The sequence below is a fragment of the Mixophyes fleayi genome, chromosome 6 (assembly GCF_038048845.1).
Source record: "Mixophyes fleayi isolate aMixFle1 chromosome 6, aMixFle1.hap1, whole genome shotgun sequence".
Taxonomy (NCBI): Eukaryota; Metazoa; Chordata; class Amphibia; order Anura; family Limnodynastidae; genus Mixophyes; species Mixophyes fleayi.
In genome coordinates this window covers 198,845,670-198,869,513 of record NC_134407.1, presented here as the reverse complement: position 1 = coordinate 198,869,513, position 23,844 = coordinate 198,845,670, and the positions used below count along the sequence as shown (strand labels likewise).

Here is a 23,844-nt window from a genome sequence, read left to right as displayed (position 1 = left end):
TGCTTAAGATTTATATGTGGTAGCTTATGCTCCTGAGAAGTAGCCAGATAATTTTCTGGGGTGAGGGGAGTGCCATTGACTTCTAACAGGTCAATACCAAACAGTGGCCAGTTAGATGCCTCTGGTGTATACCCAATACATGCAAAATGACACCAACACTGAGCTCTCCTTCTTCAGAGTCCTTCCTTGTACAAGCAGAGTGAGGGAAAAATCCCACAATTGGTTGATTCTATACATCTTCAAGATCTCATGTCTCAGGCCATTTGTACCTGCTGATATGGGTAGAGATGCTCAGGCTCGGTTCCTGGGAAACCGAACACACCTGAACTTAAGGGATCCGAGTACCGATCCGAGATGACTCGGTACTTTCCCGCTTTTTCGGAATCGAAAACGAGGCAAAACGTCATTGTGATGTCGTCAGATCTCGCGGGTTTTGGAATCTATTAATACCGCCCTCACAGCGATCTAGCGCCATTTGAGAGAGGGACACAGAACGAGTAGCATAGAGTGTAGAGCAGTTGGGCAGGCAAATAGATAGAATTGAAAGAAGAGGGGTAGCAGTGTAAAAGGAAGTAATCAGTGATATTCAGGAGAGCTCCATAGCTCCAGTGTTAAATCTCATTGCAGAAAAATACAAATAATAGTGCTTACAGGGTTGATGTAATTCTGCAGTCCAATTCTACAGTGTTATATAGGTAACACACAGAAAGAAGAGCTCCATTGGTAATTCTCATTGCAAAAAATACAACTAATAGTCCTTGCAGGCTTTTCTTCTAAATCTGCACAAAAAAAGTGTATGGTGTTATATACACCTAAAGAGAAGAGCTCCATTGCTAATTGTCATTGCTGAAATACAAATAGTAGGCCTTGCAGGCTTTTCTTCTGACTTTTCTTTTCTGCCACTGCTGTGTACCAATGGGTCCTAGATGTGCTAGGAACTGTTGTGTGTTTGAGTCATTGCTCTGTCGCTTACCATCCAGCCAGGTCGCTGCAGAATTTGTCCGAAAGTGTATGAAAATAATAATGTGAATCAAAAAAAGAGCGAAATTTTGTGATTTTAGCAATTTTTCTAAAAAAATACAAAACCAAAACCAAAACACAGGAGGGTGGTTTTGCCAAAACCAAAACACAAAGCTAATACAGATCCAAAACCAAAACCACTTCACGGGGGTCAGTGAGCATCTCTAGATATGGGGAGACTGCACCTCTCACCCCAAAACAGGGTGCCCACAGATGAACAGGAGATGAAGGATGAGATGCTCAGACCCTAGGCAAACACACATTAAAAAGGAATTACAAATCTATGAGACTATTCACCAGATAGAGGATTACACATATTATAACAGTTTTATCCATTTATTTTGCACCCAAGGCACAACCAGAAAATAGTATAGCAAAATAATGTAGGATTCACAAGAAAGCCGGACAGTACATTATGATTTGAAAGCTCCACATCTGTTTGCCGATGATACACGGAGCAGAGAGAGCTGAACAATGACAGCGAGATCTATGCAGAAGGATTGGGGATGTGATGCGTGAACGAGCGAGAAATATGGACCTTGACACTTCTAATAACAAATGTTTTCCACTGTTTGTCCTGATCTTCTAAGAAATGCAAAGACTCGCCATCAATCTATGACAAGACATTTCATCCTTAAACAGGTTGCCGTGCTAATACTCGGCTCCATCGAGATGCGAGCTCCTTTGTATGTTGAGCCATTTAAAAAACTTGGTGCGTTTGAAAAGGCTGTTAAATTCAAAGGTATAAATATAAATTGGAATAATATAATGGTCACTATTTATACTATCCATGGGGAGAAAATCAAATGATGGACAGATAAAAATGACACTCATACGCTTTCCTATACTATAAAAGGAGCATTGTCAATAAGCAAGATACAATAGGGATAGGAGGTATAACTAGGCCTCAAAAACAGTAGTGTAATGATAAACGCAGGGCACAGTTTATTAGATTCTGCTCTGTGCAGTTCACCCTGGTTCTGGTTATGACCATATAATGCAGAGCGGATTTAAGTGGCTAATGAAACACAAAAAACAAAAACCACCTGTCGGGTAGTATACAAAGTATAGTATAAGTAGTGCCCAATCTGGTGACTAATGGGCCTGGTGAGGTCAAATCTGGTGGCTAATGGGGAAAGGTGAGTCTACAAGTTTAGAACCATACACATTTTCTCCTGAAAGAGACGGAGCAGCATTATTGACTGAAAAAAACTCATTTCTAAATTAATACATTTTTAAACAGGTTTGAAATTGAATTTGGCTGGTTCAAGAGCCTCAAACTTGTTCATTTTTGGGCATGTTTAATTTGGGTTTTTGGTTTAAAGTTCCAATTTGCGGTTTGGATTTCGCGTTTGCAGATGGTACACTATCAAACGTTGCCTGTTTAAAGTTTAAATTTTGAATTTTGTTTTATTTCACAAAAAAATCAGGTCTGCATTGATTCTCTTTCTGCACAAAAGCACTTAATTTTCCAAAGAACTTTTTAAGGTGTGCGACAACTTTCTGGTCTATAGAAATACCCCATACATCCAATCTGTGCCTGGCTTTGTTGGTTTGTGGATCCACCTGTAAATGTACATGTTAGAATCAGTAGAAGTGGTGCTACAAAGTCTGACCTACGTACACGTTAGTACTACCTTTATTTTTATTAAGGAAATGTTGAGGTAGTGCCCATATCAATCCATCAGAGTCTACCTATCATTCTCCAGAACAGAGTTGGGCCACTTACGGCCCCCCAGTCAGCTGCTCCTGATCTTGTTAGAACAGGGGCATTCGCCTACTGCGTCACATGACCGACAGCCTCTGTACAGTGAAGGAAGGTCAGGAGGCATACCCGTCGGAGGCAGGAGTGCACTGTGAGGCCCCACAGTTACTTCATGTTGCCTATTACTATTCTAGAATGTAGTAGATAAATGATAGAATCTGATTGGCTGCTACGGGCAACACTTCCACTTGTTTTTTTTTGAAGTTTTGATACAATCTTTTTTTTTTTTACATGCGCAAGTTTTTCATGTTTTAAGTCTTCAATTACATAGCAGAATGTTATTTGGATCCACTTATTGAGATTTAATTACAAAAATTTGTCTCTTAAGCAGGCAATATTGAATAACCATGAGGGATAATAAAATGGGCTAAAATAAAAAGAGAAAAATATATGAATGTGTACAATAGGAAAGTTTACACGTACGTTGTAGTGATGTACTCAATGGCTGCATATCTACAGAAAATTAGGCTTCTGAATCAATACATGACTCGATTTCAGTAAGACCTTGAGAGTAATAAATGACTAAGCCTCAAACAATGAATGACCAGGCTTCCCAATCAATATATGACTAGGCCTTCACAGTCAGTGCAGTAAATAACTAACCCTTTGTAATAACGGCAAACAACGAGCCCTCGGAGACAGCTGGAATTCTGAAACAATTATGTAAATCAGCAAGTAGCAAATTCAGCTCTTAGTGAAACACTGGATGAGATAATAATGAGACTTTGGTGTCTAGAACGTAACACTTGTCTCTCAATCTGGCCCCTTTATACAAGTATTGCTAAAAAGATTCTTCAATTTGTAAGGATTAACCAGAGTGGCACTGCTAATTGTGTCTAGCACAGCGGAATGTGTATACATGACATAGGTTATGTTGCCCCTTTATTCATGATTTGGGCAAAGTCAAGGGTTCTTGTTTGCTACTTGTCACTTTTTGGTCCTTTGCAGAGTTGGCAATTTCCCCAATGCTATTACTACACATCCGTTGTCATTAGAGAAGGTCGAAAGGCTGCATTTCATGTCTTAAAAATGTGAAAATTCACCATCATTTGAGAAACAGGTTCGATAGCATTCAGGCCGGTTCACACATGTGCCAGTTGGTTCACATTTATTCCAGCTTAAATTGATCTACGTTCACTCCTGTGTGGAGTTTGTATGTTCTACCTGTATTTCAGTGGGTTTCCTCTGGGTGCTCCAGTTTCTTCCCACACAGTTCAAAAACATACTGGTAGATGTATGGAATTTACACTGTAAGCTTCTATGGCTGCCTCACCCTCTGCAACAATGTAAAGTCCTCTTACTCCTATTGGGAGACAGGCACCATATAAATAAAGAATTATTATTATTAATGGTTTTTAATAGCAAACCACAAATGCAACTCTGAACTTCAAAGGCAGTAGTAATGTTTACAGTTTTAATTTTGCACAAAAATACATACATTTTTGGGATTTAAAAAATATTATCTAAATAGTGTTTCAAAATAAAAATATTTAAAAACTGCAAATTCTAATGTGAACCTGAATGAAAATGAATTGTGGATGCAAGCCACAAATTTGAATCTAAGCCAATTGTCAATTGTCCCGTGAACATGTTCCTGGCCATCAAAATGTTCAAATTCAAGTAAATTATTGTTTTTTGTGCATATCTAGTTGTCACTCGGTTCCACACTTATTTGTATTTAGAAAATGTTGATATTTGAGCGGTTGAGAGATGATTGTCAAGAGAGTTCTAGGAGGAAATAAAGGGATTATGTGGCAGAAAACAGAAACCATGGTATATCTGCTGGATGGTTAGCTCTGCAAACCTGTTAGCACCAATGAAACTAGGTAAAGATCTATAACAAGAATCTCTAAGATAATATTCATATTAGACAAATGAAATAAAGTATTAGTATCCTTTTTAACAGTCTATTTATTATAGGGCAAATAAAATATTCGCTGAAGCTGGACCTTCACCCTATACATTAAGAGGTAGGCTTCCCGTGCAAAGCAGAAAGGCTATTTGACAAGGACTGCATTGGGCTTCTCCTGTTATTGCCATCTCATATTTGTTTTATTTAAATAAAGATTTTTTGCAATTGTGATACTTGATACTTTTAAAGGTTTTTTTTACATAGTTTAATCTATTTTTTTTATCATTCCAACATGTGCTATAGGGACAGTACACTGATTGTTACATTTTTATAGGCCTGAACACTTGGAATATTCTGCTGCTGTTGTTAGGCATATAAAAAGTTTTATATTTCGCAGAAAAGATGTTAAAGTGGAAAACAGGATAAGTCATTCTTTAGTTTGAAACACTTTGTACGTTGATTCATCCACCACGCCGTGGCACATCTGTATGCGCCAGGCAAGATAGGACCAGCTACACTTTGAAATCTAGCGTGATTCATTATCAAGGAACACAATGCTTGGTAGAGTCTTAGGAGATCTTGTACACTATCAGAAGTAAACACATTTAGACAGTTCTCAAGGGTTTTCACTAAAGACCGGCCATTACAATACAGAAATTCGGTATGCGGGTGGGCAGAGGAATAATAGTTATAACTAAGATAGGTCAGTGCATTGCCTTGATATTTTAAGGAGTTATTTAATCAAAAAATATATTAAAATGTCATATCTAGATAAAAAAAAGCATTTTTAGTCTTTACATATATAGGAAATGCATGAATACATTAAAGTGATTCTTTATGTATGGAAATTAGTTAAAAGTCCCCTAATGTTTCATTTAAATGAAGTCACCTTTACTTGTCCTAATTAACATAACATATTCTAGTATATCAGCAACATACGGAATACAAATTACCCGTTGAACTGTGACTGATGAGCGGTTTCAAAAATAATTTATGTGTACAAAAATGTATTATTTAATGCAATTGTCTCGTTTATTTGTTTTTAAAAGTTAATTTAGGTATTGGAAATCTCTCTTTAAATTTTAACTATTTGCATGCACTGAAGCTTTGACAAATAAAACAGCAAATAAAACAATCAAGTGAAAAGCAAATTGTAACCACTAAAGAGGTGTGAAATGTACGCCACGTCCTGCATGCATCCCAGCTCTATTCATAGATTGTAAATTACACAAATTGCAGAATTTACACAACTATTGCGGAATGCCATTTGATTGGACAAAGGAAGGCAAGTTGGAATCGCCAAAACTTTGCACCTCTTGCAACTTCTCTCTTTTCTGATAACCAATATCTGTGTGTCTGTGTGCATGTGTGTCTCTGTGTGCCTGTCTTTGTGTGCCTGTGTCTGTGTGCATGTGTGTCTCTGTGTGCCTGTGTCTGTGTGCCTGTGTGTGCATGTGTTTCTCTGTGTGCCTGTGTCTTTGTGCCTGTGTGTCTCTGTGTGCCTGCGTGTCTCTGTGTGCCTGTGTGTGTGTGTGTCTCTCTCTCTGTGTGTGTGTGTGTCTCACTATGTGTGTGTGTGTGTGTGTGTGTCTCTCTCTCTCTATGTGTGTGTGTGTGTGTGTGTCTCTCTCTCTCTATGTGTGTGTGTGTGTGTGTATGTCTCTGTGTGTGTTTCTCCGTGTGGCTGTGTCTGTGTGTGTGTGTGTGTGTGTGTGTCTCTCTCTCTCTCCCCTCTCTCTCTATGTGTGTGTCTCTCTGTGTGTGTGTGTATGTCTGTGTGTGTCTCTGTGTGTGTTTCTCCGTGTGGCTGTGTGTGTGTGTGTGTGTGTGTGTGTGTGTGTGTGTCTCTCTCTCTCTCTATGTGTGTGTGTGTGTTTGTATCTGTTTTATGGAAATTAGATTTTAAGCTTCAGTGGGGAAGGGACTGTTTGATTGAATAGCATTATCTAGATAACACAGTGCTGTGTAATATGTTGGTGCGATATTAATAAAGCATAATAGGGAGAGAGAGAAGGAAAGAGAGAGGACGGGTGATAGAAGCAGAGCTTCACATTTCCTGTAAGATTTCTAACATGTCAGTACAAATGTAGTGAATTTTATATTCATCAGTAAAGAAATAAGTTAAGACAGTAAAAATCTGACATGCTCCTAACACTACAAGCAATAGTGTTACTAGAAGTACTACATCAACTATATTTTATACATTTTAGGTATACAAAACACGTTGCCCACACTTTCTGATGTTATCAAATAGACGTTTAATGTCTGCACATTATCACAATCTACAGCCACGGGCACAAAAATTAAATCCTCCTTTTCCGTGTCCTCCTTAATTCTAAAACACACTGAATATCGCAAAGAAATTCAAAGTACGTAGGAAAATGTAAAAAAATAAAATAATAAAAAAGAAAAAAAACAAGGTCATCTACCCATCATTTAACACCTTGGTTGTTGCCTAGTGCTGACTTCTGTTCATTCACCGTGCAGAAATATTTGAGTAATGCAGAACACACATTCATCACCCAATGTCTCAGAATTCCCCCTCACCAATGTTTCCATTAAGAGAATGAGCTCAACATCCAAATTGTATGATATATAAGCAGGATAAAGCTGCTCTCATTTTCTGAAAGCATAAGATATATGTGGGCTGCTCAAAAAATGAGAAATAATGCATTAAACAAGTACATTTTAAAGTTGCAATAAGTTTTCAGATTAATACACAACCCAGTTTCAGCAAACTGACTTACCAAGTACTTTTTGTTGTTTTTCTGTAGGTCCAAGCACATTGAACACTCCTGTTGTAATTTCATGCTCAGAGCACTGATTTCAATATCCTTCCTAGCAAAAAATAAATAAATAAAAAATATATAATTTTCTCTAAAAAGTATCAATTTCTCAATTTGCATTAAAATTATTTACATTTTATATTAGCAACATACAGATTACAGTTGATCTGAGACTGATGCAGGCTGTTTAAAAAAAAATATCTATATATATTTGGAAAAAAAAATATTGAATGCAATTCTCTCATTTGTCTTTTATAAAGAACTGTTTTATCCCTCGAAGCTGACTCTCATTCTGGAAGTGTCTCTTTTAACCGTCCTGTTTCTATGCACTCCAGCATTGGCCTTACCTGTGGAATTCTGCTAAAAGACACAAAACTATTTATTGTGATAAGTGCCAATTAATCTTTGACATACCTGTGTCAGGGTAAAGCTAACAAAAAAAAGCTGAACAAAAAATGATGGAAAACAGTAAAATGTAAAGAGCTATAGTTAGGAAAGTCCAGCTGTTAATTAAAAAGCCCAATGCTTTGTACACATACAGTACAGGCAGATAAAACGTGTCAATCAAGTTGTTTTACAAGGAATAGCAGAGAGTTTATGTTTATGTATATAAGAGATATATATATATATATATATATATATATATATATATATATATATACACACATATATATATATATATATATATATATATATATACATATATATATATATATATATATATATATATATATATATATATATATATATATATATATAATCTATTTATCGAATGATATTTCCACTGGTTTTTTTTTAATGAATAATCTAAGCTTAATAGAGGTTAAAGATTTTTTGTGGTGCTTGTAATTATTAAAGCTTTTCTAAACATTTAACATTACAGAAACAATATCCTGACAATATATACTATGGATGTGAGAGCTTTTCACAAGAAAGACAATCTACTGATCTATATGGGTTGTTTTTTTTTTTTAGCGGCAAGATTTGCATAAATGAAATGTTAATCATTGCTTAATGCCACAGAGACTACCAATCGTTGTGTTTCTAACACGGGGCCTATGAACTGGGTTGTTGGCATTGCTTTGAAACCAGAAATTATCCTTCTAAGGTGCATTTGGTTAGAGTGACAGTGAAGATTTTTGTGTAATCAGTCTTTGTCTACTGCACATCTGCATGTCCCCAGTTTTCAAGTGGGCTGAGCTAGAACAACAGGCAGACTGTAATGCTCACAGCAGAACAGATTATTTCAGGAACTTGGTTTGATGATCTGGTGGGAGGATGTGACCTGTCCACTCATGTGATTATGTTTATTGACCTTTGTGTGCTGTAAGTGGTTAGCACTTCTGCCTTACAGCACTGGGGTCATGAGTTCAATTCCCTACCATAGCCCTATCTGTGAGGAGTTTGTATGTTCTTCCCGTGTTTGCCTGGGTTTCCTCCGGGTTCTCCGGTTTCCTCCCACACTCCAAAAACATACTGGTAGGTCAATTGGCTGCTATCAAAAGTGACCCTAGTCTCTCTCTCTGTCTGTATGTGTGTGTGAGGGAAGTTAGACTGTAAGCTCCAATGGGACAGGGGCTGATGTGAATGAGTTCTCTGTACAGCGCTGCGGAATCAGTGGCGCTATATAAATAAATGGTGATGATGATGATGATGGTGGTGTCACCGTGTAAGGATAGGAAAGAAGGCAAGCAAGAAGCTACAGGGACTTAGCAACAAAGTGCACTTAGGCTCATGTAGAGCAGGACGCAAACTGCTATTTTAGAGTATAACCCGCTTTTTCACTTCTGCACATGCTCACAAAGCACTAGCTACGTATGCGGCGATATGTAGAATGGATGGCATCTTGCTCTTCTGGACGCTTCCCGTCCCTTACGATCGAAGAGCCGGAACAGGGGAAGGAAAGGGCGTGTAAGGGCATGTTGGAGCAAATGTGACTTATGTAGACTGAAACACATTCACATATGAAGCAGGAGACTGATAGTGATGACGTCAGCTTAGATATGTCCAACTCAGCATATCCGTATCTTTTTTTGGGATGCAATTTTTGCCTGCATTTTAGATTTTAGATATTAGAAATTGCATCCAAGTCTGCATGAAGACCTCAATAAGCACCTCAATACACTTTGGGTTTGTATAAGTGTGAATGGATGGCCCACTAAGCACACATCAATGTGCACACCGACACTCCACTCTCTGGAAACAAGTCCAAAATAAGAAGCGCACCTAACTGTACATAGAGGTAGCAACATTTCAAGAGGTGCACTGTAAAAAAGTCACATCAAAGTCCGATCTATCTCTTTAGGACAAGACTTTAGAATTTTTTTAATGCCCTTGTATACAGTTTAATGTAAAAAAAAACACCAAAATCATGCACTAGGGTCTCAAAAACCTAAAGGCTAAATATAGTATTAATGACACTATAATGGGAACTACTGAGGAGGAAATGGGTCTAGGAGTCACTATTTCAGGTGACTTAAAGACAGGTAAGAAATGTAACAAAGCAATGAGGAAGGCAAGTCAGATGCTTGGTTGCATAGGGAGAGGAATCAGTAGCAGAAAGAAAGAAGTAATAATGCCACTGTATAGGTCATTGGTACGGCCTCATCTAGAATACTGTGTTCAGTTCTGGAGGCCACATCTCCAGAAGGATATAAATACATTAGAGACTGTACAAAGAAGGGCAACTAAAATGGTGCATGGCCTACAGCACAAAACTTACCTGGAAAGACTAAAAGAACTTAATATGTATAGTTTTGAGCAGAGAAGGGAACGGGGGGACATGATAAAAACTTTCAAATATATCAAGGTACAGGTGGGAACCATTCTTCAAAGGAAGAGAAGTATTAGAACACGAGGACATACACTGAGACTGGAGAGAAGTAGGTTCAGAGAAAATTTGAGGAAAAATTACATCACAGAAAGAGTAGTGAATAAGTGGAATAGCCTCCTATCAGAGGTGGGAGAGGCTAATACAGTAGAGCAGTTTAAACATATTTGGGATAGACATAAGGATATTTACAAAGAACTAAGGATCAAATAGGGTTTGAGATTAACAAAGGTTAAAAAATGGGCAGATTAGATGGGCCAAGTGTTTCTTCTCTGCTATCAAGTTCTATGTTTCTAAGCTTCATTTTACTTTTTCTTTTTTAAATATGAGTATGAGTGATCATCTTTACTGGACATGGAAATTTTGTTTGCTGGATGTAATCGCTTTCATTACATTGCTCAGATAAATGTCATCCTCTGCTAAAGTGGAACATTGAATTCAGAGTGGGTGCCATCAAAACTATAGGACGATACTCCTTTCGCAAAGTGTAAATAGCTTTCTGCTCTGTAAGGACCAACCCTTATATCTGCTCACTTTCTTCCCCTGTACAGTAATCACACTCAGCACAATGAAATCGCATTTCTGTCCTGCTCTACATCACACTTTGCTCCATTCAACTCCTCTCCTCAGCCGGTGCAAAAAATATCATCTTGCCTCACAAACTTATGTTTTGGTGGGAATTTAGGTGCAAATCGAGGCACAAGGCAGTTCCACAGTTGACTTTGTCACTGAGCAGCAGATGTTTTGGCCTTTGTTACCAACTTCCTCAGACTGACAGATAGTGGAAGGAGCAGGATTCCCCAACAGCACGGAAGAATAACGAGAAGCTCCTGTCACATTGACACAGGTCAATTGTGGTTTCAAATGCATCTCTTTATGAAACAAAGTTTATGTACCCAAATTACTACTATGATATTTTTCAAACCTTCCACAATTTCAAATGACCTAAGTGAAACACTTATACCTTCGTGGATGCAGATTAACATTTGCTTTGGTTGGAAGACGTCCTCAGCAATCTTTCATACTCAAATTGTAACAGGCCTGGCCTGGCAATCTGACCATTCTGGCACTTGCCAGAAGTGCTGGTATGTCCGACAGTATGAGTGGGCTGGTCTGGATTAAAAACTTTTGTTTAAATGGGCTTATAAGCATCAGTCGACCTCCTAGTTCTACATTTAACAGTTTTAGACCACAGTTGCTGCTGTCATGACTCCATTGATGTCAGACGTGGCATCAGGGGGAACATGCCCCATGCCCAATCTGTCAGCCCTCCTCCCCGCTCCAGGTTCTCTAAATGGGTGCCAGCAGGGGGTCAGTATAGTGTTTGGTGGCTGGAGGGAGGTCTCATTATTAAACGTGTGTGCTAGTGGTTTAATCCCGGGAGTGATTGGAGTTTTCTAAATTACATGTCACCATTTTTTATCCAAATAGGGCCCCCAACATTCCAGGATCCAGGAAAACAGCAACTAAAGACACCAGCAGCCACAGGTAGTGAAAGCGACAAGAACAGGTAAGAGAGAGCAGAATAGTCCGTCGACTGTCAGTCTTTTTTATACTTTTGGTGCTCATATAATCGTGGACCGCTATTGGTATGTTTGCCAGGACAGATTTTTAGTTCCAGTCTGGCCCTAAATTCATGAAACAGAAGTTACTATATGCTGTTACTGACAGCTGAAAACACTAATATTTATAATACACATGTGTGAATGCCATTATATTGACTTTCATAGGCAGGCAAATAGTTTTTGGAAAGAGATTGGAAGAAATGTTTACATCCATCAGATTAGACTGTTCACTCTATGGAACAATTTCCTCATTCAGCTGCAAAAAATTCTGTTTAAATTTCTCTGTTGGAATTTTTTCTTAAATTGTTCTGCTTGGAATTCTCGCTACCATTTTCTTTCAACCCAGAATTCCACCTTCACTTTTACCCTACCCCGGACTTTACCATAGTATTATTGCAATCACACCTTTGGGCAAAATGAATTGACACCATCGTCATCCTAGCTCTTTTGATATATATTCAATTCTGTGAAATGTAATTTACAGATACAGTGCGGAATGGCAGTCTGTGAAATGGCGAAGCAGCAGCGGAACTCAAACATGTATCAGTGGAACTTGGCACATCTGCTAAATGACCTGTTCTGCCATTATATAGAAGGGAAGATAGAAGAATACCTTTTCCAATGTTTTGCATTAATTGCTCTCTTTGTTCAACCCATGAAATATATCAGTAATTATGTGTACTTTATTTTGTATTAGAGTCTTAGCTTATCACAACCATCTACCTGTTCCATGTCCATCACCTATCTCAGCTCTATCTACAGTACTTCACCTAATGTATGTGTCAATTTGCAGTAGCATATGTGACAATTACATCTAAGCCTAGATACTTAGCTATATCATTTGTTTTACTTAGTTTAATCTCATCCGACAATTTTCATTTAATTAAAAAAATCTGCTCTACCCCTAAGACGAGAAAAGGTGACCCAGAGACAAGTCCTACTGCAGAGAAACATTGATCCCGCAATGGCTGCTTAGGTGAGGAACAGCTAATATCTCCTGAATCTTAGGTGAGGAACAGCTAATATCTCCTGAATCTTAGGTGAGGAACAGCTAATATCTCCTGAATCTTAGGTGAGGAACAGCTAATATCTCCTGAATCTTAGGTGAGGAACAGCTAATATCTCCTGAATCTTAGGTTAAGAACAGCTAATATCTCCTGAATCTTAGGTGAGGAACAGCTAATATCTACTGAATCTTAGGTGAGGAACAGGACTGTCTGCTGAATCTGCTCTCTCCCTTTTATTTGGTGGCCAATGGCACTGGCTTTAGGGAGGGGTCACCATTATAGTGGAGAGGCGTCACAAAGGACAAAATGCTTCAAAAGAAAAACTTTTCTCTAACATCTAGAATAATATATTGTCCATTGTACAATGGAAATTAAAATTTAAATTTATGATGACACAGTTACTGACTAAAGAATTAAGTGAAGGCATACAACACCTTTAGCCTCATGTAGACTGATACACTTGTGTACCTTGAATATATGCAGAGTATCTGAACCTGGTTTGTGACTCTAAAGCTTAAAAAAAAATAGGATAGACTTGGCTCTCTGCATATCTGCTTTGTCCATTTACAATTTTACTGAAAGGAACAAAATATTCATAGATCTCTTGTCTGTTCCAAGGAATGCTGAACAAAGTAATGTGAAAAATTCCATCCAAATTCTGCATCGTCCAGACTTCATGAAGTGCTTTTAACCCAGAGAGGTTTCGGCTATCTGAAAAGTGTAGAATTGACAAGCCTCAGATGTATAACTTAATGTCAATAAAGTGAATTATCATCATCATCATTTATTTATATAGCGCCACTGATTCCGAAGCGCTGTACAGAGAACTCATTCACTTCAGTCCATGCCCCATTGGAGCTTACAGTCTAAATTCCCTAACATACACACACACAGACAGAGAGAGACTAGGGTAATTTTTTTTGATAGGAGCCAATTAATCTACTAGTATGTTTTTGGAGTGTGGGAGGAAATCGGAGCACCCAGAAGAAACCCACCCAAACACAGGGAGAACATACAAACTCCACACAGATAAGGCCATGGTCGGGAATTGAACTCATGACCCCAGCTCTGTGAGGCAGAAGTGCTAACCACTTTGCCACCGTGCTGCCCAATTATACTTTAGAATTATACTTTTTTAGATTGATTAAAGAGAACTGTGCCCCCCCATGTTACTTTTAGGTTCCATGTGTACTATGTACTTAGCAACACAAAATATTGGTGTTCTTGCATAACCCAGTTGGCATGGGAGAGAGATTTTAATAGAACTGTGTAGGGGCTATGTCCAAGGCCAGGTCCTCTATAGCTCATGTCTCTACTGCTGTGGAGGCAGTAGGAAGCCTGTATAGTAAAGAGCATAGCACAGAAACCATGTGATTGATGAAAGTTTTTCCTGGATCAATGGGGTTATGAGGGAATTCCATTTTTTGCAAACTACATAGTGTATAAGGACTTGGTGATGGGTTCTCTTTAATGAAAATTACAGTATCTTATATGGTTTTACATACAGCAAAAGACTGTCAAAAATACATATGATAAAAAACAGGTAAATCTACTGTATTGAGAGCAAAACAGAGACATTTAAAGTCACAGCTCACGCACAATGGAGGCAGCCATTTTGTGAACTAGCTAATATTCACAAGAATGTTGCCTATGAAATCAGAAATACAAACAAGTGACATAACTAAGGTACTTCATGACATTAACCACAAAGTACTGGTTCCTAGGGAATAGGCTGCAGTATCATGAACATTGGCTCAGTGTACAAAATGGCTGCCTCACCTCCCACAGATGCTGAGACACAATGTTAGCTGACTGGATGTCCACCACACTTATCCAGGCAAGTGTTGTTTTTCCATGTACAACAGTGCATTGGAGTTCACCGATCGAGCCCCAAGTAGGGGTCTTTAGTGATACCTGAGAGACAAATGCTGGGAGGTATGTGGTATGTTAAAATGTATGCATCTCTACATTACTATATAAGAGCAGTGCTTTTTTTTTTGTCATAGAACGCACGGAACTGAGTTCCGGCACCTTTTTTCGATGAATTTTCCAAGTTTTAAAATTAACTTTTTAACATTTAATGTGTGCAACTTCTATAATTCTTTTTTCTTAAACTTAGTGCGTGTCCTGTGCTGGCTTCCGGTTTCGGCAGCATTGTGACGTCACGACGCTGCCAGTGAGAGCAGCAGCGACCAATCAAACAAACAGAGAAGCGAGGAAAGAAGCATAGAATGTAAGTACAGACTACAGGAACCGGGGAGGGGCGAAGAAAGAGAGGGCTACAAAAAAACGAGGGGGGGCAGAAAAAGAGGAATACAGAAAAGCGAGGGGGGCAGAAGGAGAGGGCTACAAAAAAACGAGTGGGACAGAAGGAGAGGGCTACAAAAAAATGAGGGGGGCAGAAAGAGAGGATTACAGAAAAACAAGGGGGGAAGTAAAAGAGGGCTACAGAAAAATGAGGGGGCAGAAAGAGGTGAGTTCCGTCACTTTTTTTCTTACAAAAAAAGCACTGTATAAGATGGATAAACATATTTCATATTGCCTAGGACAATTCTCAATTTTTTTCTATTAAGATTGATGAATGTTTCCGAGATGCTATGAAAGCTCAATAAAGTTGTACAAATATTTCTGAGGGAAGAAAAAAAATAATCACATGGCATCAAATAAACTTATCTGTAAAATATGTTAAGGTTTCTGGTGGAACGGTGCTCAGCCTATATCATACTGAACCCTTCCAGTAAATCAGTTAGTTACGCCATAACCCATGCATCACATTCTACAGTTTCTTGGAGACTGAAGCGTCCAATTGTCATCTTTCTCTGCATGAAAATGTCACAATATTTAAAGAAATGAATATGCCAATCTGTTCTGCTTCCTCGCACAGTAACAACTGCAGCCTCACTCCTCATCTGTCACAACGTTATTACAATAACTTAAACACGATCTGCTTTCCCTTGTGAAAATGATTTGAAGAGGAGATTATTTTTCTTTCCTTGCGTCTCGCTAGGAATAAAAATAACTGCGGGTACATCTGGTTTACAAAGAAATTATTTATAAACAACAATAAACAACAAGTGAATGGATATCATGTCATTATTCTTTTATATGCATCGTTCTTGTTTCCGAAAAGATAAATAAAGTGACTGAGCAGTAACTCGCAAGAGTAGAACGATCCTGAGATGTTACCTCATTTGATTTGTTCATAATTTTGAATTGTAAAACCGTGAGTGGCTTATTATAAAAACAATTGTCACAGGCACACAAAATATGTGAGACTAACTATTGCTAATTATGTCAAAGGTTAGGTACACACTTTAGGAAAAATAAACGATTAGCGATTTAATAACAGAAAACAAATCCTCATCAGCATGCCAATTCATATGTACACACTGTACATGATTACCTTTAGATCTGTGCTGTTCATCTGTCATAACCATTGGCTGGATGTCAGACCGTCGCTCATTAGGGATCAGCCTTATTGCTCTCAGCCTGCATTCCAAGGTTTGTGGGACTGTCCCTCCCCCCCTCATCTGTCGTTCCAATTCTGCAGAGTGCATACACACTGCAGAATTGGAACAACGTTGTTCCATTGCTGAATGAGATTCTCAAGTCAGTTTGAAAATCTCAATCAACGATTTTATGTGCTTTGGTAGGATGATCATTCATCGTTCCAGGGTACACACTACTGTGATATCGGGCCAATCAGTTGTTTATTGTCTGATTGGCTCAATAATCGGCTGAAAGCGCAGTAGTGTGTACCTAGCCTAACTCTAACACTCTAATGACTACAGAGAATGGTATTGTGCTTTTATAAGTCTGATTGGGAAACACATTAATTTATCATCTACAGAGTGTTGAGTCCTAGAGAAGGGACTGTTGCTGGTGCTTGCAGGAGGGATTTACATGGGAACTGTGGAATCTTGTACATGGGATCCTTTGGTTCTTCCATTTGGGGAAAGGGGACCAGTTCCTAAATGAATTGATCATAAATACCTTTACTCTTGTTGAATGAGACTTATATAGCACCCACATATTCCACAGTGATAAGAGAGACAAACTGAACATACAGCGCCTAATGCAGAGTGAGTACTGCACCAGTTTGCATAGTGTAGCTTGCGTGAAATCGCTCTACCCATGCCCAGAAATACAGCCATGCGCCTATGCACTTGTGCAGATTTCCGTGACTCTGGCACTTACGCCCACTTGCGCCTGGAAATGCGGGATGGCGGAGGGAAGGGGCGTTCAGTTTTTCTCAGAAAATAATACTCTGTGTACTGTAAGGGCGTGTTTGTGCAGTTACAAACAGATGCAAACTGGGGTACAGTTGTATACAGTATATGCGTGTCCATGCCATATTATTTGTGTGTGGTCAAAAGCAAATAGCGGATGATAATGATTGTTGAAATTTGTGAAACTGGGAGTTGTTTACCCTGAGAGATTTTCCAAGTTTTTTTGATAATAGCGAATACAGATTTTGCAAACAAATCCAAAATCCGCTATCTATGGATAGTCTGTTAATGAGAAAACAGAGGTCTTGTACCAAGACCGTTGTTCTTGCTTCCCTAATCACTGTGCATATGCTCTGTGTAGCTATTATTGAAGCATTAGGGAAAAAGGGAGACCTATTTAAAACAATCAAATGTGATGCTATCTCCTTCCATAATCTGCTTATGTTAATTAATGGCATGCTCTTGTAAACACGATCTCTATAAATGTCAAACTAGTATTTGGGAGGTTGGTGGGGTCAGTTTGTGCATTCTCTAAGTGTAGGGCTAGCTAAGGTTAGCAGAGTTCAACAAAAGTATAGAAAGCTTCCAGACCCACACCTGGCCTGGCTAGTAGATTTTGGAAAGACTCTTGTTGTGAATTCTCACAGAAATGCTGTGCAGGGTTAAAGAGCTTCCGAGAATTGTGCTTTCACTTCTGTAGCCTCAAAGAGATGGAATGTACCAAGATTCCTCAGGCAGCATTTCGGGATCACAGCAAGGACCACTGAAGACCAGTGGGCCCCTCATGCCACATAGGTATCACTTCCCCTATGCTATGACGCTGTATATGCCCTCTGTAAGCGGTCTATTGCTAACTACAAATACCTGATTAAAGGGTTTATTTTGTAGTTAAAATGACTATGGCAAAAATATTAATAAATATAACCTAATTAAACTAAATGTATTTATATCCTGGCTCATCGGTAAATGTTTAGATGTGAAACCACTGCCTGTTATTTGTAGTTTCCATGTTACGCAAGAATGACATTGCCATTCAGTGCAGTTTGAACAGAGAGAACATTGATCTCTATGGGAATTAGGCTGTAAGGACATACTGGGGGTCATTTCAGGACTTTTCAGTTTTTTTCATAAAATAATATTTTTAGCCTCATTTAAATTAATCATGAGTTAATGAACATTGGGGCTTATTATTACAGGAGGTACTTGCGTGTAAAACTATTTATTGCTATTTATACGCATGGGTGTATATTTGTTAAATTAAAGGTTTGAAAAAGTGGAGATGTTGCCTATTGCAACTTATCAGATTCTAGGGCCTGATTCATTAAGGATCTTAACTTGAGAAACTTCTTATTTCAGTCTCCTGGACAAAACCATGTTACAATGCAAGGGGTGCAAATTAGTATTCTGATTTGCACATAAGTTAAATACTGATAGATTATTTGTACACTGAAATTTAAAGTTGATATTTGTGTGCTACATGAAAAAACAGTCAGTATTTAACTTATGTGCAAAACAGAGTACTAATTTGCACCCCTTGCTTTATAACATGGTTTTGTCCAGGAGACTGAAATAAGAAGTTTCTCAAGTTAAGATCCTTAATGAATCAGGCCCCTAGTTATCATTTATTTAGTACATTCTACAAAATGACAGCTAGAATCTGATCGCTTGCTATAGGCAACACCTCCACTTTTTCAAACCTGCAGTTTAGTAAATATACCCCTTGGTGTGGTCCTAGAAATGAATTTTCTTTAACAAAGTGCAAAAGGGAGTTATACAATGGGTCCATTTAAAGTTTAGGACTAAACTCCTCCAAAAAATTTACCATTTCCACAGATTATAATAATCTACTCCGCAAAATGAAACCTTGTTGCTGCAATGCACCACAAGACGTCGCACTTTGATGTGCCTACATTTATTCATGCACAGACAGGACTGGAACCCTGTACGTTTGGTCCAGCCAGAGGCATGAAACAAATGTCAGTGTGTTCTATCAGTGCACCTCCCCATCTGGTCAATGATCTCTACGATCATACCTGTTCAACCTGTATGGAGCAAATGAGATATACTGTACAGTCAAATCTACAGTGGGTAAATACTCAATGAGCCAAAACAATAGGACATTTAGATTATAGAATAATGTTGGATGAAACCACTGACATAATTGAAATACTTTTGTCCAGGATTTCGACATACTGAAATATCAGGTCTCTGTGTAAGACATCGCTGCAAACACAAACTGCAAATCTCAGGGTCAATTATCTTAATTGCCACTAAACTGTTGTGGGAGTAGCAGTTAAATGCTGTTCTAAAGAAAAACTATTTTATTTATTTAATAACAGTTATATATTATTATTAACTATATTGATAATAATATTATTATATCATAGTAATATGCCATACAACACAGACACATGTCAGAAGCCAATTAACTAGGGATGTGCACCGGCGACTTTTGAGGTCTCGTGTTTTGTGTTTTGGAACCGGATTTTCGTTATTTTTGAGGTTCGGATTTGTCTCGCAAAACACTTGACGAAAGGTCTCGGTTCGGATTTAAGGTATTGGATTCGGATTTTTTTTGAAAAAAACATAAAAAGTTTAAAAATCAAGTTTTTGGGCTTATTTTCACTCCTAGGCTATTATTAACCTCAATAACATTCAATAACAAGCATTTCCACTAATTTACAGTGTATTCTGAACACCTCACAATATAGTTATTAGTCCAAAACGTTGCAACAAGGTATCTTTCTGGACTGCGTAGAGGAGTGGGTCACCACAATATATATTAAAAACCCTGAACTTTTATGAATCGCACCAATAAATGTACCTGGACTGCGTAGAGGAGTGGGTCACCACAATATCTTAAAAACCCTGAACTTTTATGATTCGCACCAATAAATGTACCTGGACTGCGTAGAGGAGTGGGTCACCACAATATCTTAAAAACCCTGAACTTTTATGATTCGCACCAATAATTGTACCTGGACTGCGTAGAGGAGTGGGTCACCACAATATCTTAAAAACCCTGAACTTTTCTGATTCGCACCAATAATTGTACCTGGACTGCGTAGAGGAGTGGGTCACCACAATATCTTAAAAACCCTGAACTTTTATGATTCGCACCAATAATTGTACCTGGACTGCGTAGAGGAGTGGGTCACCACAATATCTTAAAAACCCTGAACTTTTATGATTCGCACCAATAATTGTACCTGGACTGCGTAGAGGAGTGGGTCACCACAATATCTTAAAAACCCTGAACTTTTATGATTCGCACCAATAATTGTACCTGGACTGCGTAGAGGAGTGGGTCACCACAATATCTTAAAAACCCTGAACTTTTATGATTCGCACCAATAATTGTACCTGGACTGCGTAGAGGAGTGGGTCACCACAATATCTTAAAAACCCTGAACTTTTATGATTCGCACCAATAATTGTACCTGGACTGCGTAGAGGAGTGGGTCACCACAATATCTTAAAAACCCTGAACTTTTATGATTCGCACCAATAATTGTACCTGGACTGCGTAGAGGAGTGGGTCACCACAATATCTTAAAAACCCTGAACTTTTATGATTCGCACCAATAATTGTACCTGGACTGCGTAGAGGAGTGGGTCACCACAATATATTAAAAACCCTGAACTTTTATGATTCGCACCAATAATTGTACCTGGACTGCGTAGAGGAGTGGGTCACCACAATATCTTAAAAACCCTGAACTTTTATGATTCGCACCAATAATTGTACCTGGACTGCGTAGAGGAGTGGGTCACCACAATATCTTAAAAACCCTGAACTTTTATGATTCGCACCAATAATTGTACCTGGACTGCGTAGAGGAGTGGGTCACCACAATATCTTAAAAACCCTGAACTTTTATGATTCGCACCAATAATTGTACCTGGACTGCGTAGAGGAGTGGGTCACCACAATATCTTAAAAACCCTGAACTTTTATGATTCGCACCAATAATTGTACCTGGACTGCGTAGAGGAGTGGGTCACCACAATATCTTAAAAACCCTGAACTTTTATGATTCGCACCAATAATTGTACCTGGACTGCGTAGAGGAGTGGGTCACCACAATATCTTAAAAACCCTGAACTTTTATGATTCGCACCAATAATTGTACCTGGACTGCGTAGAGGAGTGGGTCACCACAATATATTAAAAACCCTGAACTTTTATGATTCGCACCAATAATTGTACCTGGACTGCGTAGAGGAGTGGGTCACCACAATATCTTAAAAACCCTGAACTTTTATGATTCGCACCAATAATTGTACCTGGACTGCGTAGAGGAGTGGGTCACCACAATATCTTAAAAACCCTGAACTTTTATGATTCGCACCAATAATTGTACCTGGACTGCGTAGAGGAGTGGGTCACCACAATATCTTAAAAACCCTGAACTTTTATGATTCGCACCAATAATTGTACCTGGACTGCGTAGAGGAGTGGGTCACCACAATATCTATTAAAAACCCTGAACTTTTATGAATCGCACCAATAAATGTACCTGGACTGCGTAGAGGAGTGGGTCACCACAAGATATATTAAAAACCCTGAACTTTTATGATTCGCACCAATAAATGTACCTGGACTGCGTAGAGGAGTGGGTCACCACAATATCTATTAAAAACCCTGAACTTTTATGAATCGCACCAATAAATGTACCTGGACTGCGTATAGGAGTGGGTCACCACAAGATATCTTAAAAACCCTGAACTTTTATGAATCGCACCAATAAATGTACCTGGACTGCGTAGAGGAGTGGGTCACCACAATATATATTAAAAACCCTGAACTTTTATGATTCGCACCAATAAATGTATCTGGACTGCGTAGAGGAGTGGGCACTGGGCACCACAATAAAATATATAAAAAACCTTCAACAGATCTGCATTACACTACACATACGGCTGCTCCTCCATCCTCTCCATCATATACATGTTGGAGTTTTAGCGTGTGACAACCTCTTGTTTTTGATAATGTCAGTGCATTTGGAATATTTTTCAATTTGCCCCACACCACTGAATGTACTTTATCTATGATACGCAATACGCATCTATCTATCTTGACTGCGTAGTGTGGTGGCCCCGGTACACAATTTGGTACCGAGGCCACAATATAATTAAAAAACCCTCCACGTGTCGGAATTCCACCAAACAAGTATCTGGACTGCATAGTGGGGTGGCCCCGGTACCCAATTTGATACCGGGGCCACAATACCTCCTCCAAACATGCTACAGACAATTCGTCATTGAGAGACCCCAGACAGACAGGGTCGAAGTGTTATTGTTTGACTTTGTAAACCCAAAAAAATGTCCCTGTTGCACATAGTCGTGCAATGAAGACTGACTTTTTCATTTAAAGGCACGATCTTTAAAGTGTAGTGTTTGTAAGTCTAAGTCATATTATACTTTTGGTAAAATTGGTTTATTTTGTTCCTCTTTATGGTAATTAATTAGTAATAGAATTAAAGTAGGAAATAGAATTAAATAGAATTAAAGTAGGAAATAGAGTGGTATAGAGTTGTAGTGTGGTATAGATAGAGTGGTCCACACAATATAATAATAAAACCCTCAACTGGTCTGAATTCCACCAAACAAGTATCTGGACTGCATAGTGGGGTGGCCCCGGTACACAATTTGGTACCGGGGCCACAATACCTCCTCCAAACATGCTACAGACAATTCGTCATTGAGAGACCCCAGACAGACAGGGTCGAAGTGTTATTGTTTGACTTTGTAAACCCAAAAAAATGTCCCTGTTGCACATAGTCGTGCAATGAAGACTGACTTTTTCATTTAAAGGCACGATCTTTAAAGTGTCAGAAAGAGAGAGAAGACACAGGAGAGGAGAGTTGTAGCTGGGGACCTGGGGTGGAAGCTCCCAGGCTACCCCAGCATTGCCTGGAAGTCTGAGCGTGGTGACTGAGCCAGGGCAAGGAATGTGTGCCCTGGATGAGGGGGAGAACTCCATGCCACTATAGTGAACCCAAGAGAGAGGGGGACACTGCACATGGAAGAGGCCCTGGAGTGAGGGCTGCTACAAGAGGCATGGTAGCTGTAGTGTCAGATCCTGAGGCTGAGAGTACACAGAGTGACGTGTCAGAGCACAGGAGACATTATCCCCGCAGAGGAGGGATGAGCTGCAGTTGAGAGGTATGTTGTTGAAATAGGACATGCACACTTTAACAAACCAATCATTTCAGCGACAGGGCCTACCAAACAACTTTGACTGAAATGATTGGTTTGTTTGGGCCCCCACACCAAAAAAGCTATTCATCTCTCCCTGTACAGACTAAACAGGCTCTACTGAGGCAAGATGTCGTCCTCATCCTCAACCTCTGATTCCTCTCCCCCTACAGTGTCTACTTCCTCCTCATCACACATTATCAATTCGTCCCCGCTGGACTCCACAACCACAGGTCCCTCTGTAGTATCTGGAGGGCAGTGCTGTACTTCATTGAGGAATTGATTATTCATTTTTATAAACATCATTTTTTCAACGTTGTGAGGAAGCAACCTCCTTCGCCGCTCACTGACCAGGTTCCCCGCTGCACTAAAAACTCTTTCCGAGTACACACTGGAGGGGGGACAACTCAGGTAAAATAGAGCCAGTTTGTACAGGGGCTTCCAAACTGCCTTTTTTTCCTGCCAGTAACAATATGGACTGTCTGACATGTCTACTTGGATGGTGTCAGCAAAGTAATCATCCACAATTTTTTCTATTGTGACAGCATCCAATGCAGCGAGAGTAGACATGTCTGCAATGGTTGGCAGG

The 23,844-nt window shown here is 39.0% G+C and overlaps 1 protein-coding gene across 3 annotated transcripts in view; it reads right to left on the bottom strand.

Moving 5' to 3' along the window:
- The window catches only part of LOC142095160 (myosin heavy chain, skeletal muscle-like), a 167,283-nt gene that overhangs the window by 104,383 nt on the left and 39,056 nt on the right, over positions 1–23,844 (bottom strand). For all 3 annotated transcript variants that reach the window (XM_075177994.1, XM_075177993.1, XM_075177992.1), the window contains exon 3: positions 7,385–7,475. In XM_075177994.1, the coding sequence (XP_075034095.1) occupies positions 7,385–7,475 (91 nt within the window). The remainder of the gene's footprint in view (positions 1–7,384; positions 7,476–23,844) is intronic.